Below are 23,335 nucleotides of genomic sequence, written 5' to 3' on the forward strand. Positions count from 1 at the left end.
AATAATTTTCTGAGAAAGCATTCAGTACAATTTCGGATGACGTTTTATGCCTGCTGTCAGCTTTCAACGTATAATTTTTCCAGCATATCGAGGGTAGATTCAAGTCACCGCCGAGTGTAATTGTATGAGTGGGTTACCTATTTGAAATGAGACTTGGCCACCCTCCAAAGGAGTATAAACAGCGGATTCGGTAACTCTGCGAGACTACTAAAGACTTATGACTGTATTTGTACCTCTCTGGGTTACCCAGTTACACTAAACTCACTGGCTTGCATATCAGTACACAAATCACTCATTGTAGGACACCCATCTTGTTTAACAGCTACTCCGCCGTCTTCCCATACTCCACTATTTAGTTTTCTAACTCCTTTATTTGGAATAACTCTCCGGCTTCCAACTAAAGGGCTTAATACCCTTAACACGATTACTGTAATCAATCATCTGCGCCTCCACACGTTTAATCTGTCTTCTAGATGGTTCTGCCGATTCTAAGATGACCAGCAAGCAGTTTAACACAGAGGCAATAGCAGTAATGGTATTGACAGCCTTATTCACCTCGGTGAATTGCACCGGGCCGAAAGAAGCGGCTGGGCAAACGCTCTGCGCAGCATGCATCTGTAGTCACGTGAACTGCCTTCTATGGACCGCCCACGAACAGCCAGTTCGTCTTGTGCTTGCTGTTTCCGGGGGTCGCTCACTCCCGATATATCCCTTGGTCCATACTCGCAACTGTAACATATTACACACAGAGTAAGGCTCTTACAATTGTATTTAAATCACAATAATTTCTAATTATGTCCATCACCCATTACACCGATGCTCTACCACCAATGAAATGGCAGTGGGCATGGCTATTGGAGGAGGACTGTGCTGGAGTTAGTACGGACAAGCCACAATTTTGAAAATGTAATTAAAAGAAGCAAATTCAAAATAATAAGCTTTCTTGCAAGAGCTCCTTTGCAATATTCAAGAGAGCTCAAGTAACTTAGCGGAATAATTAAACACATAAATTAACAATGCAGTTAATCTTACTCAGAACTCAAGGTATTTTTCTCCTACATGAGATTGGTTGAATACGTAAAATTAAATCTCAGTGACATACTCTTCAGTTGCATACTCGACATGTTCAAGAGATTTACACATATTAGATTTCAATCATCCTGACAAAAAGGAAACTTGTTTACTGAAGCAACACGAATAAATAAAATCTTATTTCGGCTTGGCAGAAAGCAGACAAGGAACAACCTATTAATCTTAGCCAAGCGGTAAAGCAGAAAACTCAGCGGTGTGACCAAACCAAAGTATCTGGGAAACAGCGACGTCAAAACACTACTTCAACACATTTCTGTGCCTCACCACAGCAAAAGAGAAACATTTTGAAGCTGCGTTTGTCAAGATTTCGATTCCACAGAGCCCTTCACTCAGCAGTTGTGCCGCTGCAGCTAGCCGTGACTGTCAGTTTCGTATGGACCCTTATCGAAAGTCCCCGATGCAGCTCATGCATTGTGTATTCGGTACACAGCCCAGCAGCTCAGCGGAAGAGAGAGAGAGAGAGAGAGAGAGAGAGAGAGAGTCTTCTTGCCCTGTAATGCTGATTCCATGTTGGCCCTCCGCTGACTACTTCCTCCTGGTCGGTGTGCAAGCCTTACTTATCTGAGAGTCAATGAAGCTGCTCATCGACCCTAGTACTGGCCTGTAGACCTCTCTGACATCGACAGTTGCATGTGTTATAGTAACAGCTCGGTTTATACGCCTGTGGAGTGTGTCGATTATCATTTTATTCTTGTGCGATTTTACTCTCAGTAGTTTCAGTAGAGAAGACTACCATTTCTTCAGATGAATGGTGTGAGTAAATGATGGCTATAGTGTGTCTTTAAACTTACTGGAGCCGGCCGCTGTGACCGAGCGGTTCTAGGTCCTTCAGTCAGGAACCGCGCTGCTGCTGCTGTCTCAGGTTCGAATCCTGCCTTGGGCATGGATGTGTGTGATGTCCTTAGGTTAGTTAGGTTTAAATACTTCTAAGTCCAGGGGACTGATGACCTCAGATATTAAGTCCCATAGTGCTCAGAGCCATTTGAACCATTTGAAACTTACTGGACATTTTCAAGTACATATTGCACACAGTATGCCCATGGTATGAGCACTTGTAGCTTATCGCCACTGTTTGGACGTTGAGAATGGTCTCATGATGAGCATGAGGGACATGACGGAATCGTAGTGACACACACGGCACAGGCAGCTGGCTGTACGGCAGTGCCTGCAGAACGATTGCTCCGAGACGGACTCAGGAAAATAGTGTAGCTGTAAGAACTGCCACGATACCATCCAAAAAAAAAAAAAAAACGACAGCACGAAAATATTGTAGGATTGTGCGAGTGGTTCCGGTGAACAGACAGATGACAACACAGGTAAAGTGCAGACAGAGGTCACAGATAGAGCGTCACCACGTACCGCCAAGACAGATTTCTGGAACCTTGGTCGAGACCTCGAGTTGCCAAGCGCTGTGAACAGCTGACACCACAGCTCGGGCAACGGGGCTTGAACGACGTTGAGCCAGAGTCCACTGGAATACTCAGTGGTATTCCATGGTGTTCACAATGACTCTCACTTTTATATGAGGCAGTCAGGATGGCGTCAGAAACCAGGTGAAAAGAAACAGCAGTTCTTGAGACTTACACCAATCCCAGGGATCGTGGTGTGGGGACCTAGCCGATTTTACAACACAACTAATTTGGCAATTATGGAACAGAATCAGAATACTGTCAGTATGTGATGAGAACGGTAAAACTCGTTATCACACACGTCCTGATCGAGGTACCAAATGGGGTATTATAGCAGGACAGTGCCACAAACCAAACAGCAGTTTACACTAGAAACGCCAAATGAAATGTACAGATCCGTGACTGTCTTGATATGTCACCAGCGCAAATGTCTGAATGTAATGCGAAGACGTATACTTTCACAGAACACTGCAACCAGCAATATACACAGCTGGTGTGCCAAGATTTGCAAGAAATTCCTTCACATGACAATCAGAGCCAGTTTGAGTCCATGCCACATATCCAGGGTATGATACACGAGCAGCGCTGGCAGTCTTTAAAATGAAGGCGTTTTTCGTTGCGGGGAGGTCTTTACACCAATTTCAACCACGAACTTTCTCCTCCAAATGATGAACGTAAGGGACAGTGAAATCAAAACGAGACAGATGGGAAAAAAGTAAGTAAACTGCTTACAATTTCAAAGGTAACTCCCATAACAATACATTAATGGCACTTGGAGACCGGAACGCCAATGCCTTCATAGAGAAATGTTTGGGACTGCCTACGTGCACTTCTTCGTCTGAAGCAAACAGACGGCCATGAATGGCTCCCTTCAGGGCTCCAGACACTGTGTCGTGGACGTGTAAGGGCTTCCCAGCGAAACTTCTGCAGTTTAGTCGAAGCAACAGGAAACTCACGATGAACTTTTCCTTTGACTGCAGGGGCCCGCTGTTGATTGACTTTCTGAAACATGACCCCAGAATTAACGCCCACCGGGAGGTAGATACTTCGCAAAAATTTAAGCCTGTCATCAAGTCCAAACGCCCAGGAATATTGTCACACGGCGTGACTCTATTGCAGAATAATGGCCGACCACATGTCATCATTGTAGGTTCGATTACCCTTCAGAAGTTTCACAGGAAGCCCCTACTCATCCTTGGGTGGGCAACTGTGAAACAGTCACCCTCAGGCCTGATCTGATACCCTGTGTTTACCACATCTTCAGTAAACGGATCCCTTCGCGAAACGAGATCTCAGGCGATGATTCCCTTGTGAAAGCTGCTAAACAGTGGCTCAGACCCACTGCTCCAGTCTTCAGTCGTGCGGTTATACAGGCCTTAGTTCCATGGTTGTGTAATGCGACTGAAACGAACGGAGATTATGTCGCAAAATTACATTTTGTCTGTCAAGAATACGTCAAGACGTATAAAAGTTTTAGAGGTATGGAAAATAACATGCATGACGAAAAGATACATTATGCATTTATTTTGGAGTGAGCAACGAAAAAATATGGCCACCCGAGGCTACACGGCAAAGGAAGCATGAGAAATTTACACAATAATTTTGTACGAGAGGGTTGCCAACGGGCAGTTCGTAGAAGCGCACTCACTGCGGAATTATTGCTACCCACGGAATTATTGCTACCCACGCGCCTGGCGTAACAAGCGAATGTAGACGCAGTCGTGCGGCCGGCTTTTTCGGTGCCCGCGGATCAGTGTGCCGATAAATCCCTCTCTCTCGTCGACAGTCGCCGTCCATCACTAAGCGAACGTCATTTCGCAGAACGATTGACGTTAAACGCGATCAGCCATCGATAACAGTCACCTGCAGCGATCGCACCCCGGGGGTGAAACGGAACGGCAGCCGCTGCAAAGTTGCTACCCGGAATGTGACCAGCACTGGATGTGTAACTTGTCATTATTCCACTTGTGTACATAGACACGCGTACCGTCAAATCACACTTTGTGGAGGTGTTCGTTACATAACGACCGTTGAATGATTAAACTTTCTCTCCGTTTGAAGGTGATGTCCGTCATCAGTAACAGTACGATGTGTGGCAATAAGGGCAGAAGAGGACGGAGAAGTGTTGTTAGGCAGTTTCTGTAATAGATTTGTTGCATTTTTCCATGTGTCTTGGTGATAAACGGCAGTTTTTCGTTCGTATGTCGCACAACATTTTCTACGTGATCGTTCCAAATTAAGTTATTCGTAACTGTAGGCCTAGGTATTTAGTTGCACTGAAGTCCCGAGATTTTGAGTGGTTTATCAACCAACCAAAATTTAACGAACTCCTTTTAGAACGCATGTGGATGACCTCACACTTTGAATCATTCAGATGAAATTGATAGTTTTCGCATCATACACATATCTTACCTAAATAGTTTTGCAATTAGTCTGGAACTTCTGATGACATTACTAGACGGTCAGTGAAATCATCATCTTCTGTTTTAGTTGATGACTTTCCAAATTATTTCGAACTATCACCTCGCTGACGGGAAATTCTCGACAGCCGCAAGTCCTATTTATACTCATGATTTGTATGAAAGTAATGTGAAAGTAGTAACATAATTAAACAGGTAATTTGTTTTTTCGTGATATTACATTCGAATATTGCTCATTTCCAAACAAATTATAAATGCGTAACTCCCGGGCATATAACCTGGTCTAATTCCAATCGCACCCCAACCTGCACAATATCAGGAATACAACTTGTGGTGTCACCGCCAGACACCACACTTGCTAGGTGGTAGCCTTTAAATCGGCCGCGGACCGTTAGTATACGTCGGACCCGCGTATCGCCACTATCAGTGATTGCAGACCGAGCGCCGCCACACGGCAGGTCTAGAGAGACTTCCTAGCACTCGCCCCAGTTGTACAACCGACTTTGCTAGCGATGGTTCACTGACAAAATACGCTCTCATTTGCCGAGACGATAGTTAGCATAGCCTTCAGCTACGTCATTTACTACGACCTAGCAAGGCGTCATTACCATTTACTATTGATATTATCAATAATGTACCGTCAAGAGCGACGTTCACCATTTATGGATTAAAGTTAAGTATTCCACCAGCAATGTCAGTTTTCTCTAAATTCTAATTTCCTTGACCTGTTCCAGACCTCACGCCAGCCTGCGTGAGCTAAAACGCGTGCCTTTCGGCTTCCTCTAGTAACGGTGTTGGCTCTCCTGCCAACCCACAACACAACTTGTACACGATCTGCTTCTGCCGCTCATTCCTTTTCCGTCCGAATTTCGTAGCCCGAACTTATGACTGTGTTGTGTTGGCTGAAGAGCCAACACCATTTTTCGAGGGGAGGCCGAAATGGACGCGTTTTAGCTCACGCCGGCTGGCGTGAGGAAGGAAGGACTATACTGACGTGAGGTCTGGAACATGACAAGGAATTAGAATTCAGAAAGCGCACGTAATTTGTTTGATATCCAGGGCAAGGATCCTGAATTAGCATCGCTTATTGAAGGAAATAGTGCGCATATAGTATTAGGAACGGAAAGTTGGTTAAAACCGGAAGTGAACAGTAACGAAATCCTAGACACAGAATGGAATATATACCGCAAGGATAGGATAAACGCCAATGGTGGAGGAGTATTTATAGCAGTAAAGAATTCAATAATATCCAGTGAAGTTATTAGCGAATGCGAATGTGAAATAATCTGGGTTAAGTTAAGTATCAAAGGTGGGTCAGATATGATAGTCGGATGCTTCTATAGACCACCTGCATCAGCAACCGTAGTAGTTGAGCGCCTCAGAGAGAACCTGCAGAACGTCGTGAAGAAGTTTCGTGATCATACTATTGTAATAGGGGGAGACTTCAATCTACCAGGTATAGAATGGGATAGTCACACAATCAGAACTGGAGCCAGGGACAGAGACTCTTGTGACATTATCCTGACTGCCTTGTCCGAGAATTACTTCGAGCAGATAGTTAGAGAACCAACTCGTGAAGCTAACGTTTTAGACCTCATAGCAACAAATAGACCGGAACTTTACGACTCCGTGAATGTAGAAGAGGGTATCAGTGATCATAAGTCAGTGGTTGCATCAATGACTACAAGTGTAATAAGAAATGCCAAGAAAGAAAGGAAAATATATTTGCTTAACAAGAGTGATAGGGCACAAATCGCAGAATATCTGAGTGACCACCATCAAACGTTCATTTCTGAGGAAGAGGATGTGGAACAAAAATGGAAAAAATTCAGAAACATCGTCCAGTACGCCTTAGATAAGTTCGTACCGACTAAGGTCCAAAGCGAGGGGAAAGATCCACCGTGGTATAACAATCATGTACGAAAGGTACTACGGAAACAAAGAAAGCTTCATCATAGGTTTAAGAGTAGTCGAATCATAGCTGATAAGGAAAAGCTGAACGAAGCGAAAAAGAGCGTAAAGAGAGCAATGAGAGAAGCATTCAACGAATTCGAACATAAAACATTGGCAAACAATCTAAACAAGAACCCTAAAAAGTTTTGGTCACATGTAAAATCGGTAAGCGGATCTAAATCCCATATTCAGTCACTCGTTGACCACGATGGCACCGAAACAGAGGACGACCGAAGAAAGGCAGAAATACTGAATTCAGTGTTCCGAAACTGTTTCACTGCGGAAAATCGTAACACGGTCCCTGACTTCAGCCGTCGCACGGACGCCAAAATGGAAAATATTGAAATAAACGATATCGGAATTGAAAAACAACTGCTATCACTTAGTAGCGGAAAAGCATCCGGACCAGACGAGATACCCGTAAGATTCTACAGTGATTATGCTAAAGAACTTGCCCCCTTTCTATCAGCAATTTATCGTAGATCTCTGGAAGAACGTAAAGTACCTAGCGACTGGAAGAAAGCGCAGGTCGTTCCCATTTTCAAGAAGGGTCATAAATCAGATGCGAATAATTATAGGCCTATTTCGCTTACGTCAATCTGTTGTAGAATAATGGAACATGTTTTATGTTCTCGTATTATGACGTTCTTAGATAATACAAATCTCCTTCATCATAACCAACATGGATTCCGCAAACAGAGATCATGTGAAACTCAGCTCGCCCTATTTGTCCAAGAAATTCACAGTGACGTAGACACTGGCGAGCAGATTGATGCCGTATTCCTGGACTTCAGGAAGGCATTTGATACGGTTCCGCACTTACGTTTAGTGAAAAAAATACGAGCTTACGGAATATCGGACCAGGTTTGTGATTGGATTCAGGATTTCCTAGAAGAAAGAACACAACATGTCATTCTTAACGGTTCAAAATCTGCAGATGTAGAGGTAATTTCGGGAGTACCGCAAGGAAGCGTGATAGGACCTTTATTGTTTACAATATACATAAATGACTTAGTTGACAACATCGGTAGCTCCGTGAGGCTATTTGCAGATGACACGGTTGTCTACAAGAAAGTAGCAACATCAGAAGACTCGTACGTACTCCAGGAAGACCTGCAGAGGATTAATGAATGGTGCGACAGCTGGCAGCTTTCCCTAAACGTAGATAAATGTAATATAATGCGCATACATAGGGGCAGAAATCCATTCCAGTACGATTATGCCATAGGTGGTAAATCATTGGAAGCGGTAACGACCGTAAAATACTTAGGAGTTACTATCCGGAGCGATCTGAAGTGGAATGATCACATAAAACAAATAGTGGGAAAAGCAGGCGCCAGGTTGAGATTCATAGGAAGAATTCTAAGAAAATGTGACTCATCGACGAAAGAAGTAGCTTACAAAACGCTTGTTCGTCCGATTCTTGAGTATTGCTCATCAGTATGGGACCCTTACCAGGTTGGATTAATAGAAGAGATAGACATGATCCAGCGAAAAGCAGCGCGATTCGTCATGGGGACATTTAGTCAGCGCGAGAGCGTTACGGAGATGCTGAACAAGCTCCAGTGGCGGACACTTCAAGAAAGGCGTTACGCAATACGGAGAGGTTTATTATCGAAATTACGAGAGAGCACATTCCGGGAAGAGATGGGCAACATATTACTACCGCCCACATATATCTCGCGTAATGATCACAACGAAAAGATCCGAGAAATTAGAGCAAATACGGAGACTTACAAGCAGTCGTTCTTCCCACGCACAATTCGTGAATGGAACAGGGAAGGGGGGATCAGATAGTGGTACAATAAGTACCCTCCGCCACACACCGTAAGGTGGCTCGCGGAGTATAGATGTAGATGTAGATGTAGATACTTAACTGTAATCCATTAATGACGAACGTCGCTCTTGACGGTACATGATTCACAATATCTGTTCAGAATACATTCGTAGTAACTGAATATGGCGCCTTGCTAGGTCGTAGCAAATGACGTAGCTGAAGGCTATGCTAAACTGTCGTCTCTGCAAATGAGAGCGTATGTAGTCAGTGAACCATCGCTAGCAAAGTCGGCTGTACAACTGGGGCGAGTGCTAGGGAGTCTCTCTAGACTAGACCTGCCGTGCTCGGTCTGCAATCACTGATAGTGGCGACACGCGGGTCCGACGTATACTAACGGACCGCGTTCGATTTAAAGACTACCACCCAGCAAGTGTGGTGTCTGGCGGTGACACCACAGACTGATCACCAGTCAAGCTACAGCAGCTTCAGTGTCAGTACCATTATCAACATTATACTTCTAAATTACCATCACCATCACATTCATACATCGCCACATCAACATAACTCGCTCCAATTGATCAAACTTTCACTTTTTTACCAACGTATGACACTACCTGGCGGAATGTTACATATCACTTGTGTTCTACTCGATGATTTACCGTCTATCACTACGAAATGTGACCTCTCTGAGAGGAAATCACGAATCCAGTCACACAACTGAGACGATACTCCATATGCACGCAAATTGATTAATAGTCGCTTGTGAGGAACGGTATCAAAAGCCTTCTGGAAATCTAAGAATATGGAATCGATCTGAGATCCCTTGTTGAGAGCACTCATTACTTCATGGGAATAAAGAGGTAGCTGCGTTGCACAAGAACGTTAATTTCTGAATCCGTGTTGGTTATGTATCAATAAGTCATTTTCTTCAAGGTGATTCATAATGTTCGAGTACAGTATATGTGATGTGTTGGCAGAAGAGCCAACACCGTGTTGCTAGAGGAGGCCGAAATGCACGCGTTTAAGCTCACGCAGACTGGCGTGAGGTCTGGAACAAGGTAAAGTAATTATAGTAGCCAAAAATAGTACATAGCTTCTGGAATACTTAACTTTAATCCATAACTGGAGAACATCGCTCTTGTTGATACATTAATTACAATCTCAATATAAACTGGTAATGGCGCCTTGCTAGGTCGTAGCAAATGACGTAGCTGAAGGCTATGCTAACTATCGTCTCGGCAAATGAGAGCGTATTTGTCAGTGTAGCATCGCTAGCAAAGTCGTCTGTACAACAGGGGCGAGTGCTAGGACGTCTCTCTAGATCTGCCGTGTGGCGGCGCTCGGTCTGCAATCACTGACAGTGGCGACACGCGGGTCCGACGTATACTACGGGACCGCGGCCGATTTAAAGGCTACCACCTAGCAAGTGTGGTGTCTGGCGGTGACACCACAATATGCTCCCAAATACTACTGCAAATAGAGGTCAGTGTTATGGGTCTGTAATTCAATGGGTTACTCCTATTTACTTTCTTGAATATTTGTGTGACCTATGCTACTTTCCAATCCTTAAGTAAAAACTTTTCGTCGAGTGAGCGGTTGTATATGATTGTTAAGAAAGGCGATATTGTGTTTCCATACTCTGAAAGGAACCTGATTGGTATACCATCTGGACCAGAAGACCTGCCTTTCTTAAGTGATTCGAGTTGTTTCGCAACACCCAAGCCAGCCAGTCATGCTTTTTTCGTTGCTTCTGCAGCAGTGTTTTGACATGTTTTGCGTACCATGGTGGATCAGTTCCGTCTCTTATTAACTCGGATAGTAACCATTTCGAGTCGTAATGGCGGAAGGAATTTTCAGTGGCAAAGAGAGGACCGGTGGTGCCGTACAGTTCCTGAGCACCAGATGTTGCGCCAGTGTTGTGAATTAAATTGCAAACCTCTTTCCAGTGTCTCACGAAACGAGGGCATGTGACGCTTCTGATGGCGATCTGTGCGTCGCCCGGAGACATTAGCTCGGCATGTGTAGTAGGTCTTCTCACATCGTCATACAACGCAAACATGACGCATCGTTACGTACACACATCCTTTAAAACAAGCTATATTCGACAGACACAATTTACACACAAGTTTCACACTTTGCAAAGGAAAGGTGCCACCGCGCTTCAAGTAAGAAAAACTTACAAACTAGCAGCTCAGCCTACCCCTCGGGGTCTCCCAGCCAGCCATGCTGTACAGTTTTACTCTTGTCTGTTCCCTGTTTGTAATGTTCATCTTCCACGTTGTAACATCATATAAACGGATACTCTGTAAGATTTACTTTTATATTCGATGTTAAAATAATCCTCTTTTTCTTCGGGAAATTTTTATCGCTATTGATAACCTACATTTTATATCAACAAATACCGTGCTACGGTAAGCATAGAATGGGGTTGAAACTCTTGAAACCAGAATCGTGCTTGCTGCTGATGTCAGTAGCGAAAGCCGATCTATGGTAAGTAACGGACGGGATTTGAACTCTTGGAACCGCCGGCCGGTGTGTGGCCGAGCGGTTCTAGGCGCTACAGTCTGGAACCGCGTGACTGCTACGGTCGCAGGTTCGAATCCTGCCTCGGGCATGGATGTGTGTGATATCCTTAGGTTAGTTAGGTTTAAGTAGTTCTAAGTTCTAGAGGATTGATGATCTCAGATGTTAAGTCCCATAGTGCTCAGAGCCACCACTCCTGGAACCATTCTAACTGCACATGTCAACAACGTAAGTTGTTCTACGGCATATAATGGGCGGGATCAAACCTCTTCGCCAGTGACATGTGCAGCAAGCACGAATCTAGTTTCAAGAGACCGAATCCCATCCGTTACTTACCGGTGGTGTCTGTGACAAATGATGACAAGAGCGTTAGAGATTCACATTCTTTTCACTCGTTTTACTAATGTTGATATTTGCTGTATTTCCAGCACATTTAAGTATTTGAAAATAACATAAAAGCGAAATTGCAATCGTTGGAAATTGTCATAAACAATACAGTCGACGGTGAGAATGATGTTATTTAAAATATTAAGTGGGCTGTGTTCTTACAACTGCAGCAGAGGAAAATTTGTTTGTTGTAGTATTTTGTATTAGTACAGTTTGTTAATTGGGAAGCGGAAACAGAGGTAGAATGTTAGTGTTCACTTTTATTGTTGGTATACTTCAGCAAGTATCCTGATTCTTGCAAAAGGATACGTAGACCTGTCCAGCGATCAAGATACTGAAACAACAACGCTACGCAGCTCCTGCGTTCTTTGGAATTGGAGTTCTTACATGCTGCTAGAATTCTGAGAATACTCTTCGTGTCTTACAGGTCACGTTGGACACTTCTATTATGTTTCATTCGCCAAAGGAATGTAACAATTCTGGAGAAATTTCTTTTATTCCAGCAGCGTGGTTTAGACTTATGTACTAAAGTACTTGGTTAAATTCTTCTCGCAGTATTGCGCCGACCATTTCAACTTCATCTTCTCACTTTTCTCGTTTCATAACGGAGTTATGTGTCCTTTATGTAACGCTTCTACGTATGCCTTCCACCCTTCAATCATCGTTTCTTTGGTTGTTGTTGGCTTGTCATCGCAGTGCACGATCAGTCTGCAGCTGCTTGTCTTTTCTTTAATTTCTCCTCAGCGACAATTACGTTTCCTCTTGTCGTGCAAGGTGTCAACTTTCCAGCTAGCAATATCAGCTTTATTTATTTTCAGTGGTTTTAGGCAGTTGCACTTTCATTTGTATTTCTATTTACATGATTTTTTATTGTCTTCTTCCATTATTCAATTTGACAACTGTGTTACAAGGATTTTTAATCGGACTTGTCTTTTTGCTTAATTTTTGCCTTGCAGCCTTCAGTAATTCATCTCTGAAATATCAGTTCCTCATTTATTATAGACATTATCACTATTTCGTTTTACTACTACATAACGCTTTGTTGGAACTCACAACAAGTACTGGTTGTTTGAATTTCTGCATCTCCTACATTACCTAAATCATTTCAATTTCTTCAACTTCATTTTGCCTTTGATGATCAATAGACTGTGATCTAGGACAACATTTGTTAGCTGAAAAATTTTACAGTTTAAAATCTATTTTTAAAACTATATCTTAAAATTGTGTGAGTTATGTGTAGATTCTTGTCTCGTTTCCACATACAAAGTCTGTTTAGTGATGATTAAATTGATGTCAGTGCAAAATTCTACCAGATTCTCGTTTCCTTTTCCCTAGTCCATATTGCCCTATCATTTTGTCCTTCCATTTCGTTTCCTACTATCGAAATAAAGTCCTCCATTTCAAATTTTGGTCTCATACAGTATACTGAATGTTTTGGTTTCTCACTCTACGGAGCTACTAGATTGGTTCATCTGTACTGCCGTGGTCACTGCTGGCTTTGGGTCTACCTTGGCTACCACAATGCGTTCACTACGCTGTTGATAATAACTCACACTCATGTCTAGTTTCTTATTCACTGTTAGATATTCTCCTATCCCTATATGATTATGTTTTGCTAATACTGTAGTCGCCTGACAATGAATCCTGTTCTTCCAACCATCCAGATTCACTCATCCCCTTATATCTCACCTCAACCACCCGTTTCTCTTTCCTAGTTCTCTAAGCTACCTTTTCGATTGAGTTATCTAACTGTCCACCCCCCATACCGTAGAAAAATTTTGGAAATTTGCGGCAAATCTTATGGGACGAAACTGCTGAGGTCATCGGTCCCTAAGCTTACACATTACTTAATGTAACTTAAACTAACCTACGCTAAGGACAACAAACACACTCATGCCCGAGGGAGGACTCGAACCTCCGACGGGGCATACCGTAGAACGTCAGATTTGTTGTTTCTTCATATGTCAGAATCACTCTGATCAGTACTTATGGGGGATAGCTTTACCTCAGGAACATTCCACTCAACAGGATACCGTAACTGAGCAACGCAGGAGAGCTGCAAGGTCTTCAGAAGTACGACGGCTAAAGTTTCCCACAGCTTCTAGCTGTTCGCAATACATCAGCGCCCGCACAAATTCCCAGTCTTTCCTTTTCCGAAATGATGTTGAGATGATGGGGACAACACAAACACCCAGTACCCAGGCGGAAAAAACTTCCGACCCGGTTGGGAATCGAACCTGGAACATCATATTCCACAGCTAGCAACGCAAGCCACTTTTTTTTCTTTTTTTTCATTTCGTTCATTGTTGATCGTTGTGTTTGGTCGTTGCGGACATCACATAACATCCGTACAAGGTCGTTGTTGATCCTTTCACTCAGTTTTTTATTACTGAGGCCAACCAGCTTTCTGACCGAACACGCTGAGCTACCGTGCAGGCGCCACTAGACCACGAGATGTAGACAGGAATAGTGATAGCACTCGTATATGTCAAGCAGAGAGAGTCAATATGTGTGTGTGTATGTGTGTGTGTGTGTGTGTGTGCAGTGGCGTGTACATAGGGGTACGCTGTGTAAAGTGATAGTGCCGCGCCCGACAAAAGCGCACGCAAAAGTTATGGATGAGTTCTTGTGTTTCAGACACGTTTGGACTGGACATTAATGTGAACGTTATGAAAGATGCTTCGGGGGGTGCTATCAACAGCAGTAGTTATTTACATCTAAGGGACTTACACAAACTAAGTTCCTGTTAAATTTGCAATTTAATGAAGTTTTGCACACTTTAAAACATTAACGGTGTTTGTGGAAACTTCTGTTGTTTAATGTATATGAAACAATCTCGCCATATTGGATGTACACTGCAACGATTATTTCTGGCAGTCTGTGACTAAAGGAATATGGCAGAGGGTAATATTACGGCCAGGAGGGTCACATGCTCATCAGCAGTGTGTAACCACTGCAACACGCAACTGGTGGAAGTACTTCACTTACACCGCAACAGCTATCGAACTGTAATTGACGCACAAACTCACCGATCTCACACAGATAAGCTGCAAAACAATGCGCTGTCTCGCTCTATAAAGTCTCCAAGCTATCAAATTGTAATTTTGTTTTGCTGCAATGAATTTTCGCCCCCGTTGCTCTTTCTGTAAATAAATCTAATTTCAGTGAAGGCTGTTTTCAGTCAATGTTGACATTGTTGATACCAATGTTAGTAGTAATCATTGTCATTTACCAACTCTATCTTTCTCTTTCATTTTATTGTTGTTGTTATTGCATGTGTTTCTTTTACGTACCTATTGGAGAGATGTGTTTTCATTAACGTGCGGAGTAGTCCCATTAGGCAGATTTACGTATTTGATTGTGGTATGTGGTAAGCTGTGGCCTTCGCCATTACTTTGCGAGCTCTGACCAATAGAAGCAAGGCTACTCGCTGACGACTGGGAACTTTAAGTTTGATAGCTGTCTAACTACAGTAACTATGTTTAGATTGTGTAGATCGTACTATTTCAGAATTTTCAAAGCCATGGGTGGCGTTACGTGCTTTTGTAGAAATAATTGAGCAATATTGCAGTTTGTTCGATCATTATTTTAGAAATTCATTGATGAGATTTTTGCAATTTATATTCATTTTTGTTTTGTTTACTTAATTCTGACACAGTTTTTTTGAGTAACTTTACGAGTGACATGGGTTGTTTTGAGACTAAATAATCATATGAAACTGTATGGTTCCAGAGACTTTTTAAGTCTCGAACATCAGTCATGTATATATGCAGACTGAAGGAATAAATAGAAATTTGTACCAAGTGTGGTATTCGAACCCATGTTTCTTACACGTCAGGTAGATGCGCTAAGTACTCCGACACCCTGACACAGCACCTTTCCACTATCTTAGCACGCCTCCTTTCTCAATTCAAATACCCACTCACGCCTCAGTCCTCTTGCTATTCGTCCTAAATTCGAACAGCGTTACAGAGAGTCTTCAGCTCTGCCGTATTAGCACCTCAACTTCGAACGAGATCGGGGATCCTGCGTCACATTAAGTGCTTCAGGGTGATGTAGTCGTTAGAACATCTGCCTAATGACCAGGAGACCTGGGTGCGAATACCACACTTGATACTAATTTTCATTCGGTACTCCATCCTGCATGATGTTGTTGTTGTTGTTGTCTTCAGTCCTTAGACTGGTTTCATGCAGCTCTCCATTCTACTCTATCCTGTGCAAGCTTCTTCATCTCCCAGTACTTACTGCAACCTACTTCCTTCTGAATCTGCTTAGTGTATTCATCTCTTGGTCTCCATCTACGATTTTTACCCTCCACGCTGCCATCCAATGCTAAATTTGTGATCCCTTGATGCCTCAGACCATGTTCTACCAACCGGTCCCTTCTTCTTGTCAAGTTGTGCCACAAACTCCTCTTCTCCCCAATTCTATTCAATACCTCCTTGTTAGTTATGTGATCTACCCATCTAATCTTCAGCATTCTTCTGTAGCACCACATTTCGAAAGCTTCTATTCTCTTCTAGTCCAAACTATTTATCGTCCACGTTTCACTTCCATAGATGGCTACACTCCATACAAATACTTTCAGAAACGACTTCCTGACACTTAAATCTATACTCGATGTTAACAAATTTCTCTTCTTCAGAAACACTTTCCCTGCCATTGCCAGTCTACATTTTATATCCTCTCTACTTCGACTATCATCAATTATTATGCTCTCCAAATACCAAACTCCTTTACTACTTTAAGCGTCTCATTTCATAATCTACTTTCCTCAGCATCACCCGATTTAATTCGACTACATTCCATTATCCTCGTTTTGCTTTTGTTGATGTTCATCTTATATCCTCCTTTCAAGACACTGTCCATTCCGTTCAACTGCTCTTCCGAGTCCTTTGCTGTCTCTGACAGAATTACAATGTCATCGACGAACCTCAACATTTTTATTTCTTCTCCATGGACTTTAATACCTACTCCGAATTTTTCTTTTGTTCTCTTTACTGCTTGCTCAATATACAGATTGAATAACATAGGAGACAGGCTACAACCCTGTCTCACTCCCTCCCAACCGCTGCTTCCCTTTCATGCCCCTCGACTCTTATAACTGCCATCTGGTTTCTGTACAAATTGTAAATAGCCTTTTGCTCCCTGTGTTTTATCCCTGCCACCTTTAGAATTTGAAAGAGAGTATTCCAGTCAAAATTCCCTTCTTTTTGCGGTTTCTTCAGTTTTAATGTACAGTTAATGACCAATAGATTGTGATCAGAGTCCACATCTGCCCCTGGAAATGTCTTACAATTTAAAACATGATTCCTAAATCTCTGTCTTACCATTATATAATCTATCTCATACCTCCAGGATTCTTCCATGTATACAACCTTCTTTTATGATTCTTGAACCAATTGTTAGTATGATTAAGTTATGCTCTGTGCAAAATTCTACCAGACGGCTTCCTCTTTCATTTCTTACCCCCAATCCATATTCATCTACTATGTTTCCTTCTCTCCCTTTTCCTACTCTCGAATTCCAGTCACCCATGACTATTAAATTTTCGTCTCCCTTCACTACGTGAATAATTTCTTTTATCTCATCATACATTTCATCAATTTCTTCATCATCTGCAGAGCTATTTGGCATATAAACTTGTACTACTGTAGTAGGCATGGGCTTCGTGTCTATCTTGGCCGCAATAATGCTTTCACTATGCTGTTGGTAGTAGCTTACCTGCACTCCTATTTATTATTCATTATTAAACCTACTCCTGCATTACCCCTATTTGATTTTGTATTTATAGCCCTGTATTCACCTGACCAAAAGTCTTGTTCCTCCTGCCACCGAACTTCACTAATTCCCACTATATCTAACTTCAACCTATCCCTTTCCCTTTTTAAATTTTCTAACCTATCTTCCCGATTAAGGTATCTGACATTCCACGCTCCGATCCGTGGAACTCCGTCCTGCATGTATACATCATATCAGAATCAAAGTTTTCTTGATTACATTTTCCTAAAATAATTGTCAGATAACTTCACGGTCTCAATACCTCAAATTAGATCTCTTGGAACCGATTGCTTCAGAAGACCTGCTCTCAGTGACGTCACGCAGTGCTGCGGACTCCACCCCCACGTTCCGTTGAGCCAGCAGGTCTGCTTCTGCCCACCTCCGGCAGTTAATGAAACCTCTAATTGGCCGCGCTCTCTTGCCCGCCAACTTCCTTGGAAGCTTCTTTGTCCCCTGCGGATGACCCTCCGTTTCACAGCCAATGCTCCGTCCCCCTCCCACATAAGGATCTCCGGCGTTGTCTCCTGAGGCTGTACAAGTATCTTGATCAGAAACTCTTAGGTACACTTTGCCTGGGAATCACCTGTCAGGCCACTTACAAACATTCAATAATGTAAAACTAAGGAATGTGTAATAAGTTAGCTCTTGCATGAAATAAGGAAATGGTGGAGTTATACATTTTTCAGGTAATGCCTGCATATTAGCTTCCAATATCACCACTTATAGCACGATTACGCACGTAAACTAAGAAATATGAAAATTATCTGCCGTATTTTAATATTAAAATGGACATCTAATTAGCTGTTTTAGTGGCTTGAAAATGCTCCTACGTGCGATGGAAAAAAATGGAAATTTGTGTTAAAGTCTTATGGAACCAAACTGCTGATGTCATCGGTCCCTTAGCTTACATACTATTCAATCTAACTTAAATTAACTTACGTTAAGGACGACACATAGACCCAAGGCCGAGGGAGGACTCGAACCTCCGGCGGGGGTAGCCTTGCGGGCCACGACAAGACGCCTAAGACCACGCGGCTACCCCGTGTGGCGGCTGTGGGATGCCTGACACGATTAACACGAATAGCGACACAATTAACGGACCTGGAAGAGGTTTAAATAAGGCTCGATCCCTTGTGCACGAAATACTCCCGCTACATAAAACTGTAAGCATTTGGTACTCGTTACCATTTCTTCATTTCTATTATTCTTAACAGTAGTGGTTGGTAACTGCTCACAACGGCAACATATCACGCTGTAGCAAACATCCCAGAAATCTAACTGATTATTATTTAATACGCACATAACCAGCTGGAAATACAACTCAGGTCGAGAATACAAAAACTTAATTTAACCTGAAGTGAACAACTACCAATGAGACCCTCAGCGTAGTTTCTGAAAACTGTTGCAAACAAAAATAAAATCACTCTAAACACTGTGGAAAGAGCGCAGGAAGCCTATGTACACTCTGTGATCAAAATTATCCGGACACCTGGCTAAAAATGACTTAGAAGTTCGTGGCGCCCTCCACCGGTAATGTTGGAATTCAATATGGTGTTGGCCCATCCTTAGCCATGATGATAGCTTTCACTCTCGCAGGTATTACTTCAATCAGCTGCTGGAAGGTGTCTTGAGGAATGGCAGCTGATTCTTCATGGAGTGCTGCACTGAGGAGAGGTATCAATGTCGCTTGGTGAGGCCTGTCACAAAGTCGGCGTTCCAAAACATCCCAAAGGTGTTCTAAAGCAGTGGTTCCCAACAGGTGGTCCACGGACCTCCAGGGGTCAGCGAGTTATGTCAGAGGGGTCCGCAAGATGCTATTAGAATAAAAAATATATTAAATATATTTCGTATGACAATAGATTTTTTGTTTTGGCCGCTCAATATTTTTTCAGTAATGAATATGTCAATGATTTTTCGGTGTACCAAAAATAGAAAACGTATAAAAAGACTCTTAATTTGACCTTTATAGGTACTTGATATTGTGATATGACAAGGTACGAATCATGCTCGATGAGGGGTCCTCGAGAAATTTTTGTTGGGAACCCCTGTTCTATAGGATTCAGGTCAGGACTCTGTGCAGGTCAGTCCATAACAGGAATGTTATTGTCGAGTAATCACTCCGCCACAGGCCGTGCATTATGAACAGGTGCTCGACGGTGTTGAAAGATTCAATAACCATTCCCGAATTGCTCTTCAACAGTGGGAAGCAAGAAGGTGCTCAAAACATCAATGTAGGCCTGTGCAGTTATAGTGCCACGCAAAACAAGGGGTACAAGTCCCCTCCATAAAAAAGCACGACCACATCATAACACCACCGCCTTCTAATTTTACTGTTGACACTACTACACACGCTGGCAGATGACGTTCGCCGACCGCGGTGGCCGACCGGTTCTAGGCGCAACAGTATGGAACCGTGCGACCACTACGGTCGTAGGTTCGAATCCTGCCTTGGGCATGGATGTGTGTGATGTCCTTAGGTTAGTTAGGTTTAAGTAGTTCTAAGTTGGGGACTGGTGACCACAGCAGCTAAGTTCCACAGTGCTCAGAGCCATTTGAACCATTTTTTATAATCTGATATAGGTATTACTCCCAAGTAAGTTATCCTCGTCACAAAAACGCCAGCCGTTGGGGCCGAGCGGTTCCAGTCACTCCAGTCCGGAACCGCGCTGCTGATACGGTCGCAGGTTCGAATCCTGCCTCGGGAATGGACGTGTGTGCTGTCCTTAAGTTAGTTAGGTTTAAGTAGTTCTAAAGCTAGGGGACTGATGACCTCAGATGTTAAGTCCCATAGCGCTCAAAGCCATTTGAACCATTTGTACCTACAAATTTGAACTTAAGAAGAATTTGACAAAAGCAAAAATTGACGTAACAAACACAAAACCAGGGATAAATTCAGAAGCACAATTGACAAGTGGAAGTTTCTTCCCGAAATGGAAGCAAGACCATACCGATCAAAGTGGACTGAAGAAAGAAACAAAGCCTCAGGGAGAAAATGAAGAAATATTGGGAAAATAAGAAGAACCCTAAGAAACATTGAAAATCATTTGATTATCGTTCTCCAGAGGGGACATTCGCCAGTAATAATCATAATATTGACAACAAACTCTAAATTTTAAAACTGTAAAGTAAGTATGCTCATAAACAGTTTTGCACTTTTTTCCCTTATACACATCTCATTGCTGCCAATCTCTCATCATTTACCAATGTTGGTGAATACGTTCTAATAAAAGTTCTAAACGAAATATCCCTTTCAGCTTGCCAAGATATCATTTCGATAATACGCATAAATATTCATTAATGGATTTGACATTTTCCCGTAACATCACTGGAGGCCGCAGGTATTATCCATCAGTTTCATTCGCGAATTTACTAAATGCTGTGTCGGATTTTATGGGAAGTCCTCTGTCGCACTTGTAAGCCTTTTGTGTGGGAAAAGAGTTGGAAATGTATATAGTGTCAGAAATATAAATCCGCCTCGTTTTTGTTGTAACAGCGGGGAAAACCATTGAAGACTGATAAGTGCTCTTATGTACGAATATTTATCCCCAGTTGTGCTCAAGCATGTAGCTTCCTATGCTGCAGAAGCATAAGAAAAACAAAATATTTTGAAGTCCAAACCGCTGAATCAGAAGATGCTGCTTGTTTAAGATGAGGCTCTCCACTCAGTAGCAGTTCGAAACAGTCAGCCGTCAGTGCTTTGCGGCTACAGGTTGAACTTCACAACCTAAGAAGCTCCTGTAAGAAGTGTCGAGGCTAGCAGGGCTTACTAGCGGACTGTGGCTGAATTTTCGCGGGTGATGTTGAATTCCACCCTTAGAACAAGTGACCAGCCGCCTTAGCTCCCTCTCTCCTAGCATCTTGGATTCTGACGCCATAGACACTGCCGACAAAAAAGACAAGCCGTGGCACGTACGTCACGAAGGTAGGTCTGAGCAACTGGTAATCATCTGGCATGATTTTCATTTTATTGTACCACAGCACAGTGGTAACAAATTATTAATAGGTCTATGGACTTCATATCCTTATGAGACTACTAAACAATACAACTATATAATAGAGGATTCCAGTAGAAGATGCAATTCTCGTTTGTAGATGCACACCCAGTTAGGAGTTAACAGGTGTAGCAACGCAGTTTGTTCCTGAGCTGAGCGAGCTAGCAGGGGAGCTCGGCCTACCTTCGTGGCGTATGTGCCGCGGCCTGTCTTTCTCGCAGGCCTCGATCGCACCAGCCTTCTAGAGGATTCTATACTCAGGACTAAATCCCCTCTTCCTCAGTGATATGAGAGATAAACACAGTGGCCTTCTTGCATTCTGTATTTAGTTAAACTGGCCTATTTCGGTCACTATGAGAATGTGACATCCAACATTTTTTAATTTCCTGCTAATCTATGCTTGGATAATTTATCTGCTTCTACCATGATGTCAGAGGAGTGGAGCAAAACATCTATTTTTTTGAATATCCTCCTAATTTTTAAGTTTTGTATAAAAATTTATGTGTAAATAAAAATACAGAATATTCTTTCTTCAAAGTCTCTCTCCTTGGGGGATGGGCAAATTACATATTCTATTCAACAACTGCGTCGCGCATTTGGACATTGTTATGCAACAAAACTTTAAAATCACTGGAATACTGAATCTGAAATAATTAACACTAATCTAATTAAATGCCAAACGTAACATACTCTGCATTCAGCGCACACTATTTAACTGAAACTCAGTACTGAACTACATTATGATAGTTGCATGACATGACGTGCAATTTCTGACTTGAAATGTTTACAAAAATAAGACGTTGTTTTACTCAGAAGGAAAATTCTGTAAATTAATCTGCTTGCTTGGCTGAACACCTGAGTAATCTGACTATGAACAGTGCGAAGTGAGATTTCCCCTGAAAAAAAGTTACTTACCTCTTGCTCTCGATTCTGTTTTATGTCCGATGCACTGGCGTTCTGGAAAGCAAACTGAAATCGTCGGAAGCAACAGCTGAAGAGAAAATAAAGTAATTACTACAAAATTTGTTTTTGCTCGTCAAAAACAATCTGTGGCTTCACGTGGAGTAAGGTGCAATGCACACTGGTCACAACATTAAAAACTTCACTAAGAATAATTGACGTGACTTATACTTTAAAGAAAATCGTTCTTGAAAAATTAACCGTTGATTACTGACAAAAAGGGACTATATAACATAAGATGACTAAAAATTACGAAATCCTCTAAGTACAAAAATTACAGACATGTAGTCAATAGTGTTATTTGTGACATAATAAAAACAAAGAGATCAAATTAATGCTAATCATGAATGTTATTCGTCATTTAAGGGACAAAAATTTCCTCAGTTAACAGTTCTGCCAAACAAGCATTTCATTCCTACCGTGCACTGGCTTTCTTGAAATATTCCTCCAAAAATCTTCTCTATGAGTAGGATCAATGACATAGGTTTACAAACAAGTTTTCATCTCCATAATACAATATTCCAGGTAATTGCCTTCAGATTCACAATTACCGAATCTCTTTCTCTACAAAACTCAACTGCTCACTATTATACTTCAAGTAAGGACGCCCTAGCACTGCACAACTCACAGGCGAGCAAGCGAACCACAGATAAACACAGTCAAGGATATTACTCACTGCTCATGCAGTGCGCTCATTCAGCTTTTTCACAGTATAGCAAAAGTGAATTATTTTCAATGGCAGAAAACATACGAAAACCTTACAGTGTTAAATATCCAGCCATTTTATACATACATATATACATACATATACATATACATACATATATACATATATACAGACAGCTGGACTTTGTCACATGGGTGGAGGGAGGGGTGTGGGGATATCCGATGGTGCCATCGTTGACGCCTTGAGTTAGGTACTTTGGTCAAGAGCCAGCACTTCCTGAATACTGACGTTGATGGTTTCAGACTGAAATGAAGCCATGATTGTGGCAGCGTGTGTTTCCTTGTTTCTCCTAAGTAAAACATTCAAAAATGGTT

The 23,335-nt window shown here is 42.3% G+C and overlaps 1 protein-coding gene across 1 annotated transcript in view; it reads right to left on the reverse strand.

The window, feature by feature from the left end:
* Positions 1 to 551: 551 nt before the first annotated feature.
* Positions 552 to 23,335, reverse strand: part of LOC126235593 (dehydrogenase/reductase SDR family member 11-like) — a 102,817-nt gene continuing 80,033 nt past the window's right edge. The window contains exons 7-8 of the mRNA XM_049944307.1: positions 17,605 to 17,795; positions 552 to 729 (exon numbers count right to left, since the gene is read on the reverse strand). Coding sequence (XP_049800264.1) covers positions 552 to 729; positions 17,605 to 17,795 — 369 coding nt within the window. The remainder of the gene's footprint in view (positions 730 to 17,604; positions 17,796 to 23,335) is intronic.

This window comes from Schistocerca nitens, chromosome 2, assembly GCF_023898315.1.
Source record: "Schistocerca nitens isolate TAMUIC-IGC-003100 chromosome 2, iqSchNite1.1, whole genome shotgun sequence".
Classification (NCBI taxonomy): Eukaryota; Metazoa; Arthropoda; class Insecta; order Orthoptera; family Acrididae; genus Schistocerca; species Schistocerca nitens.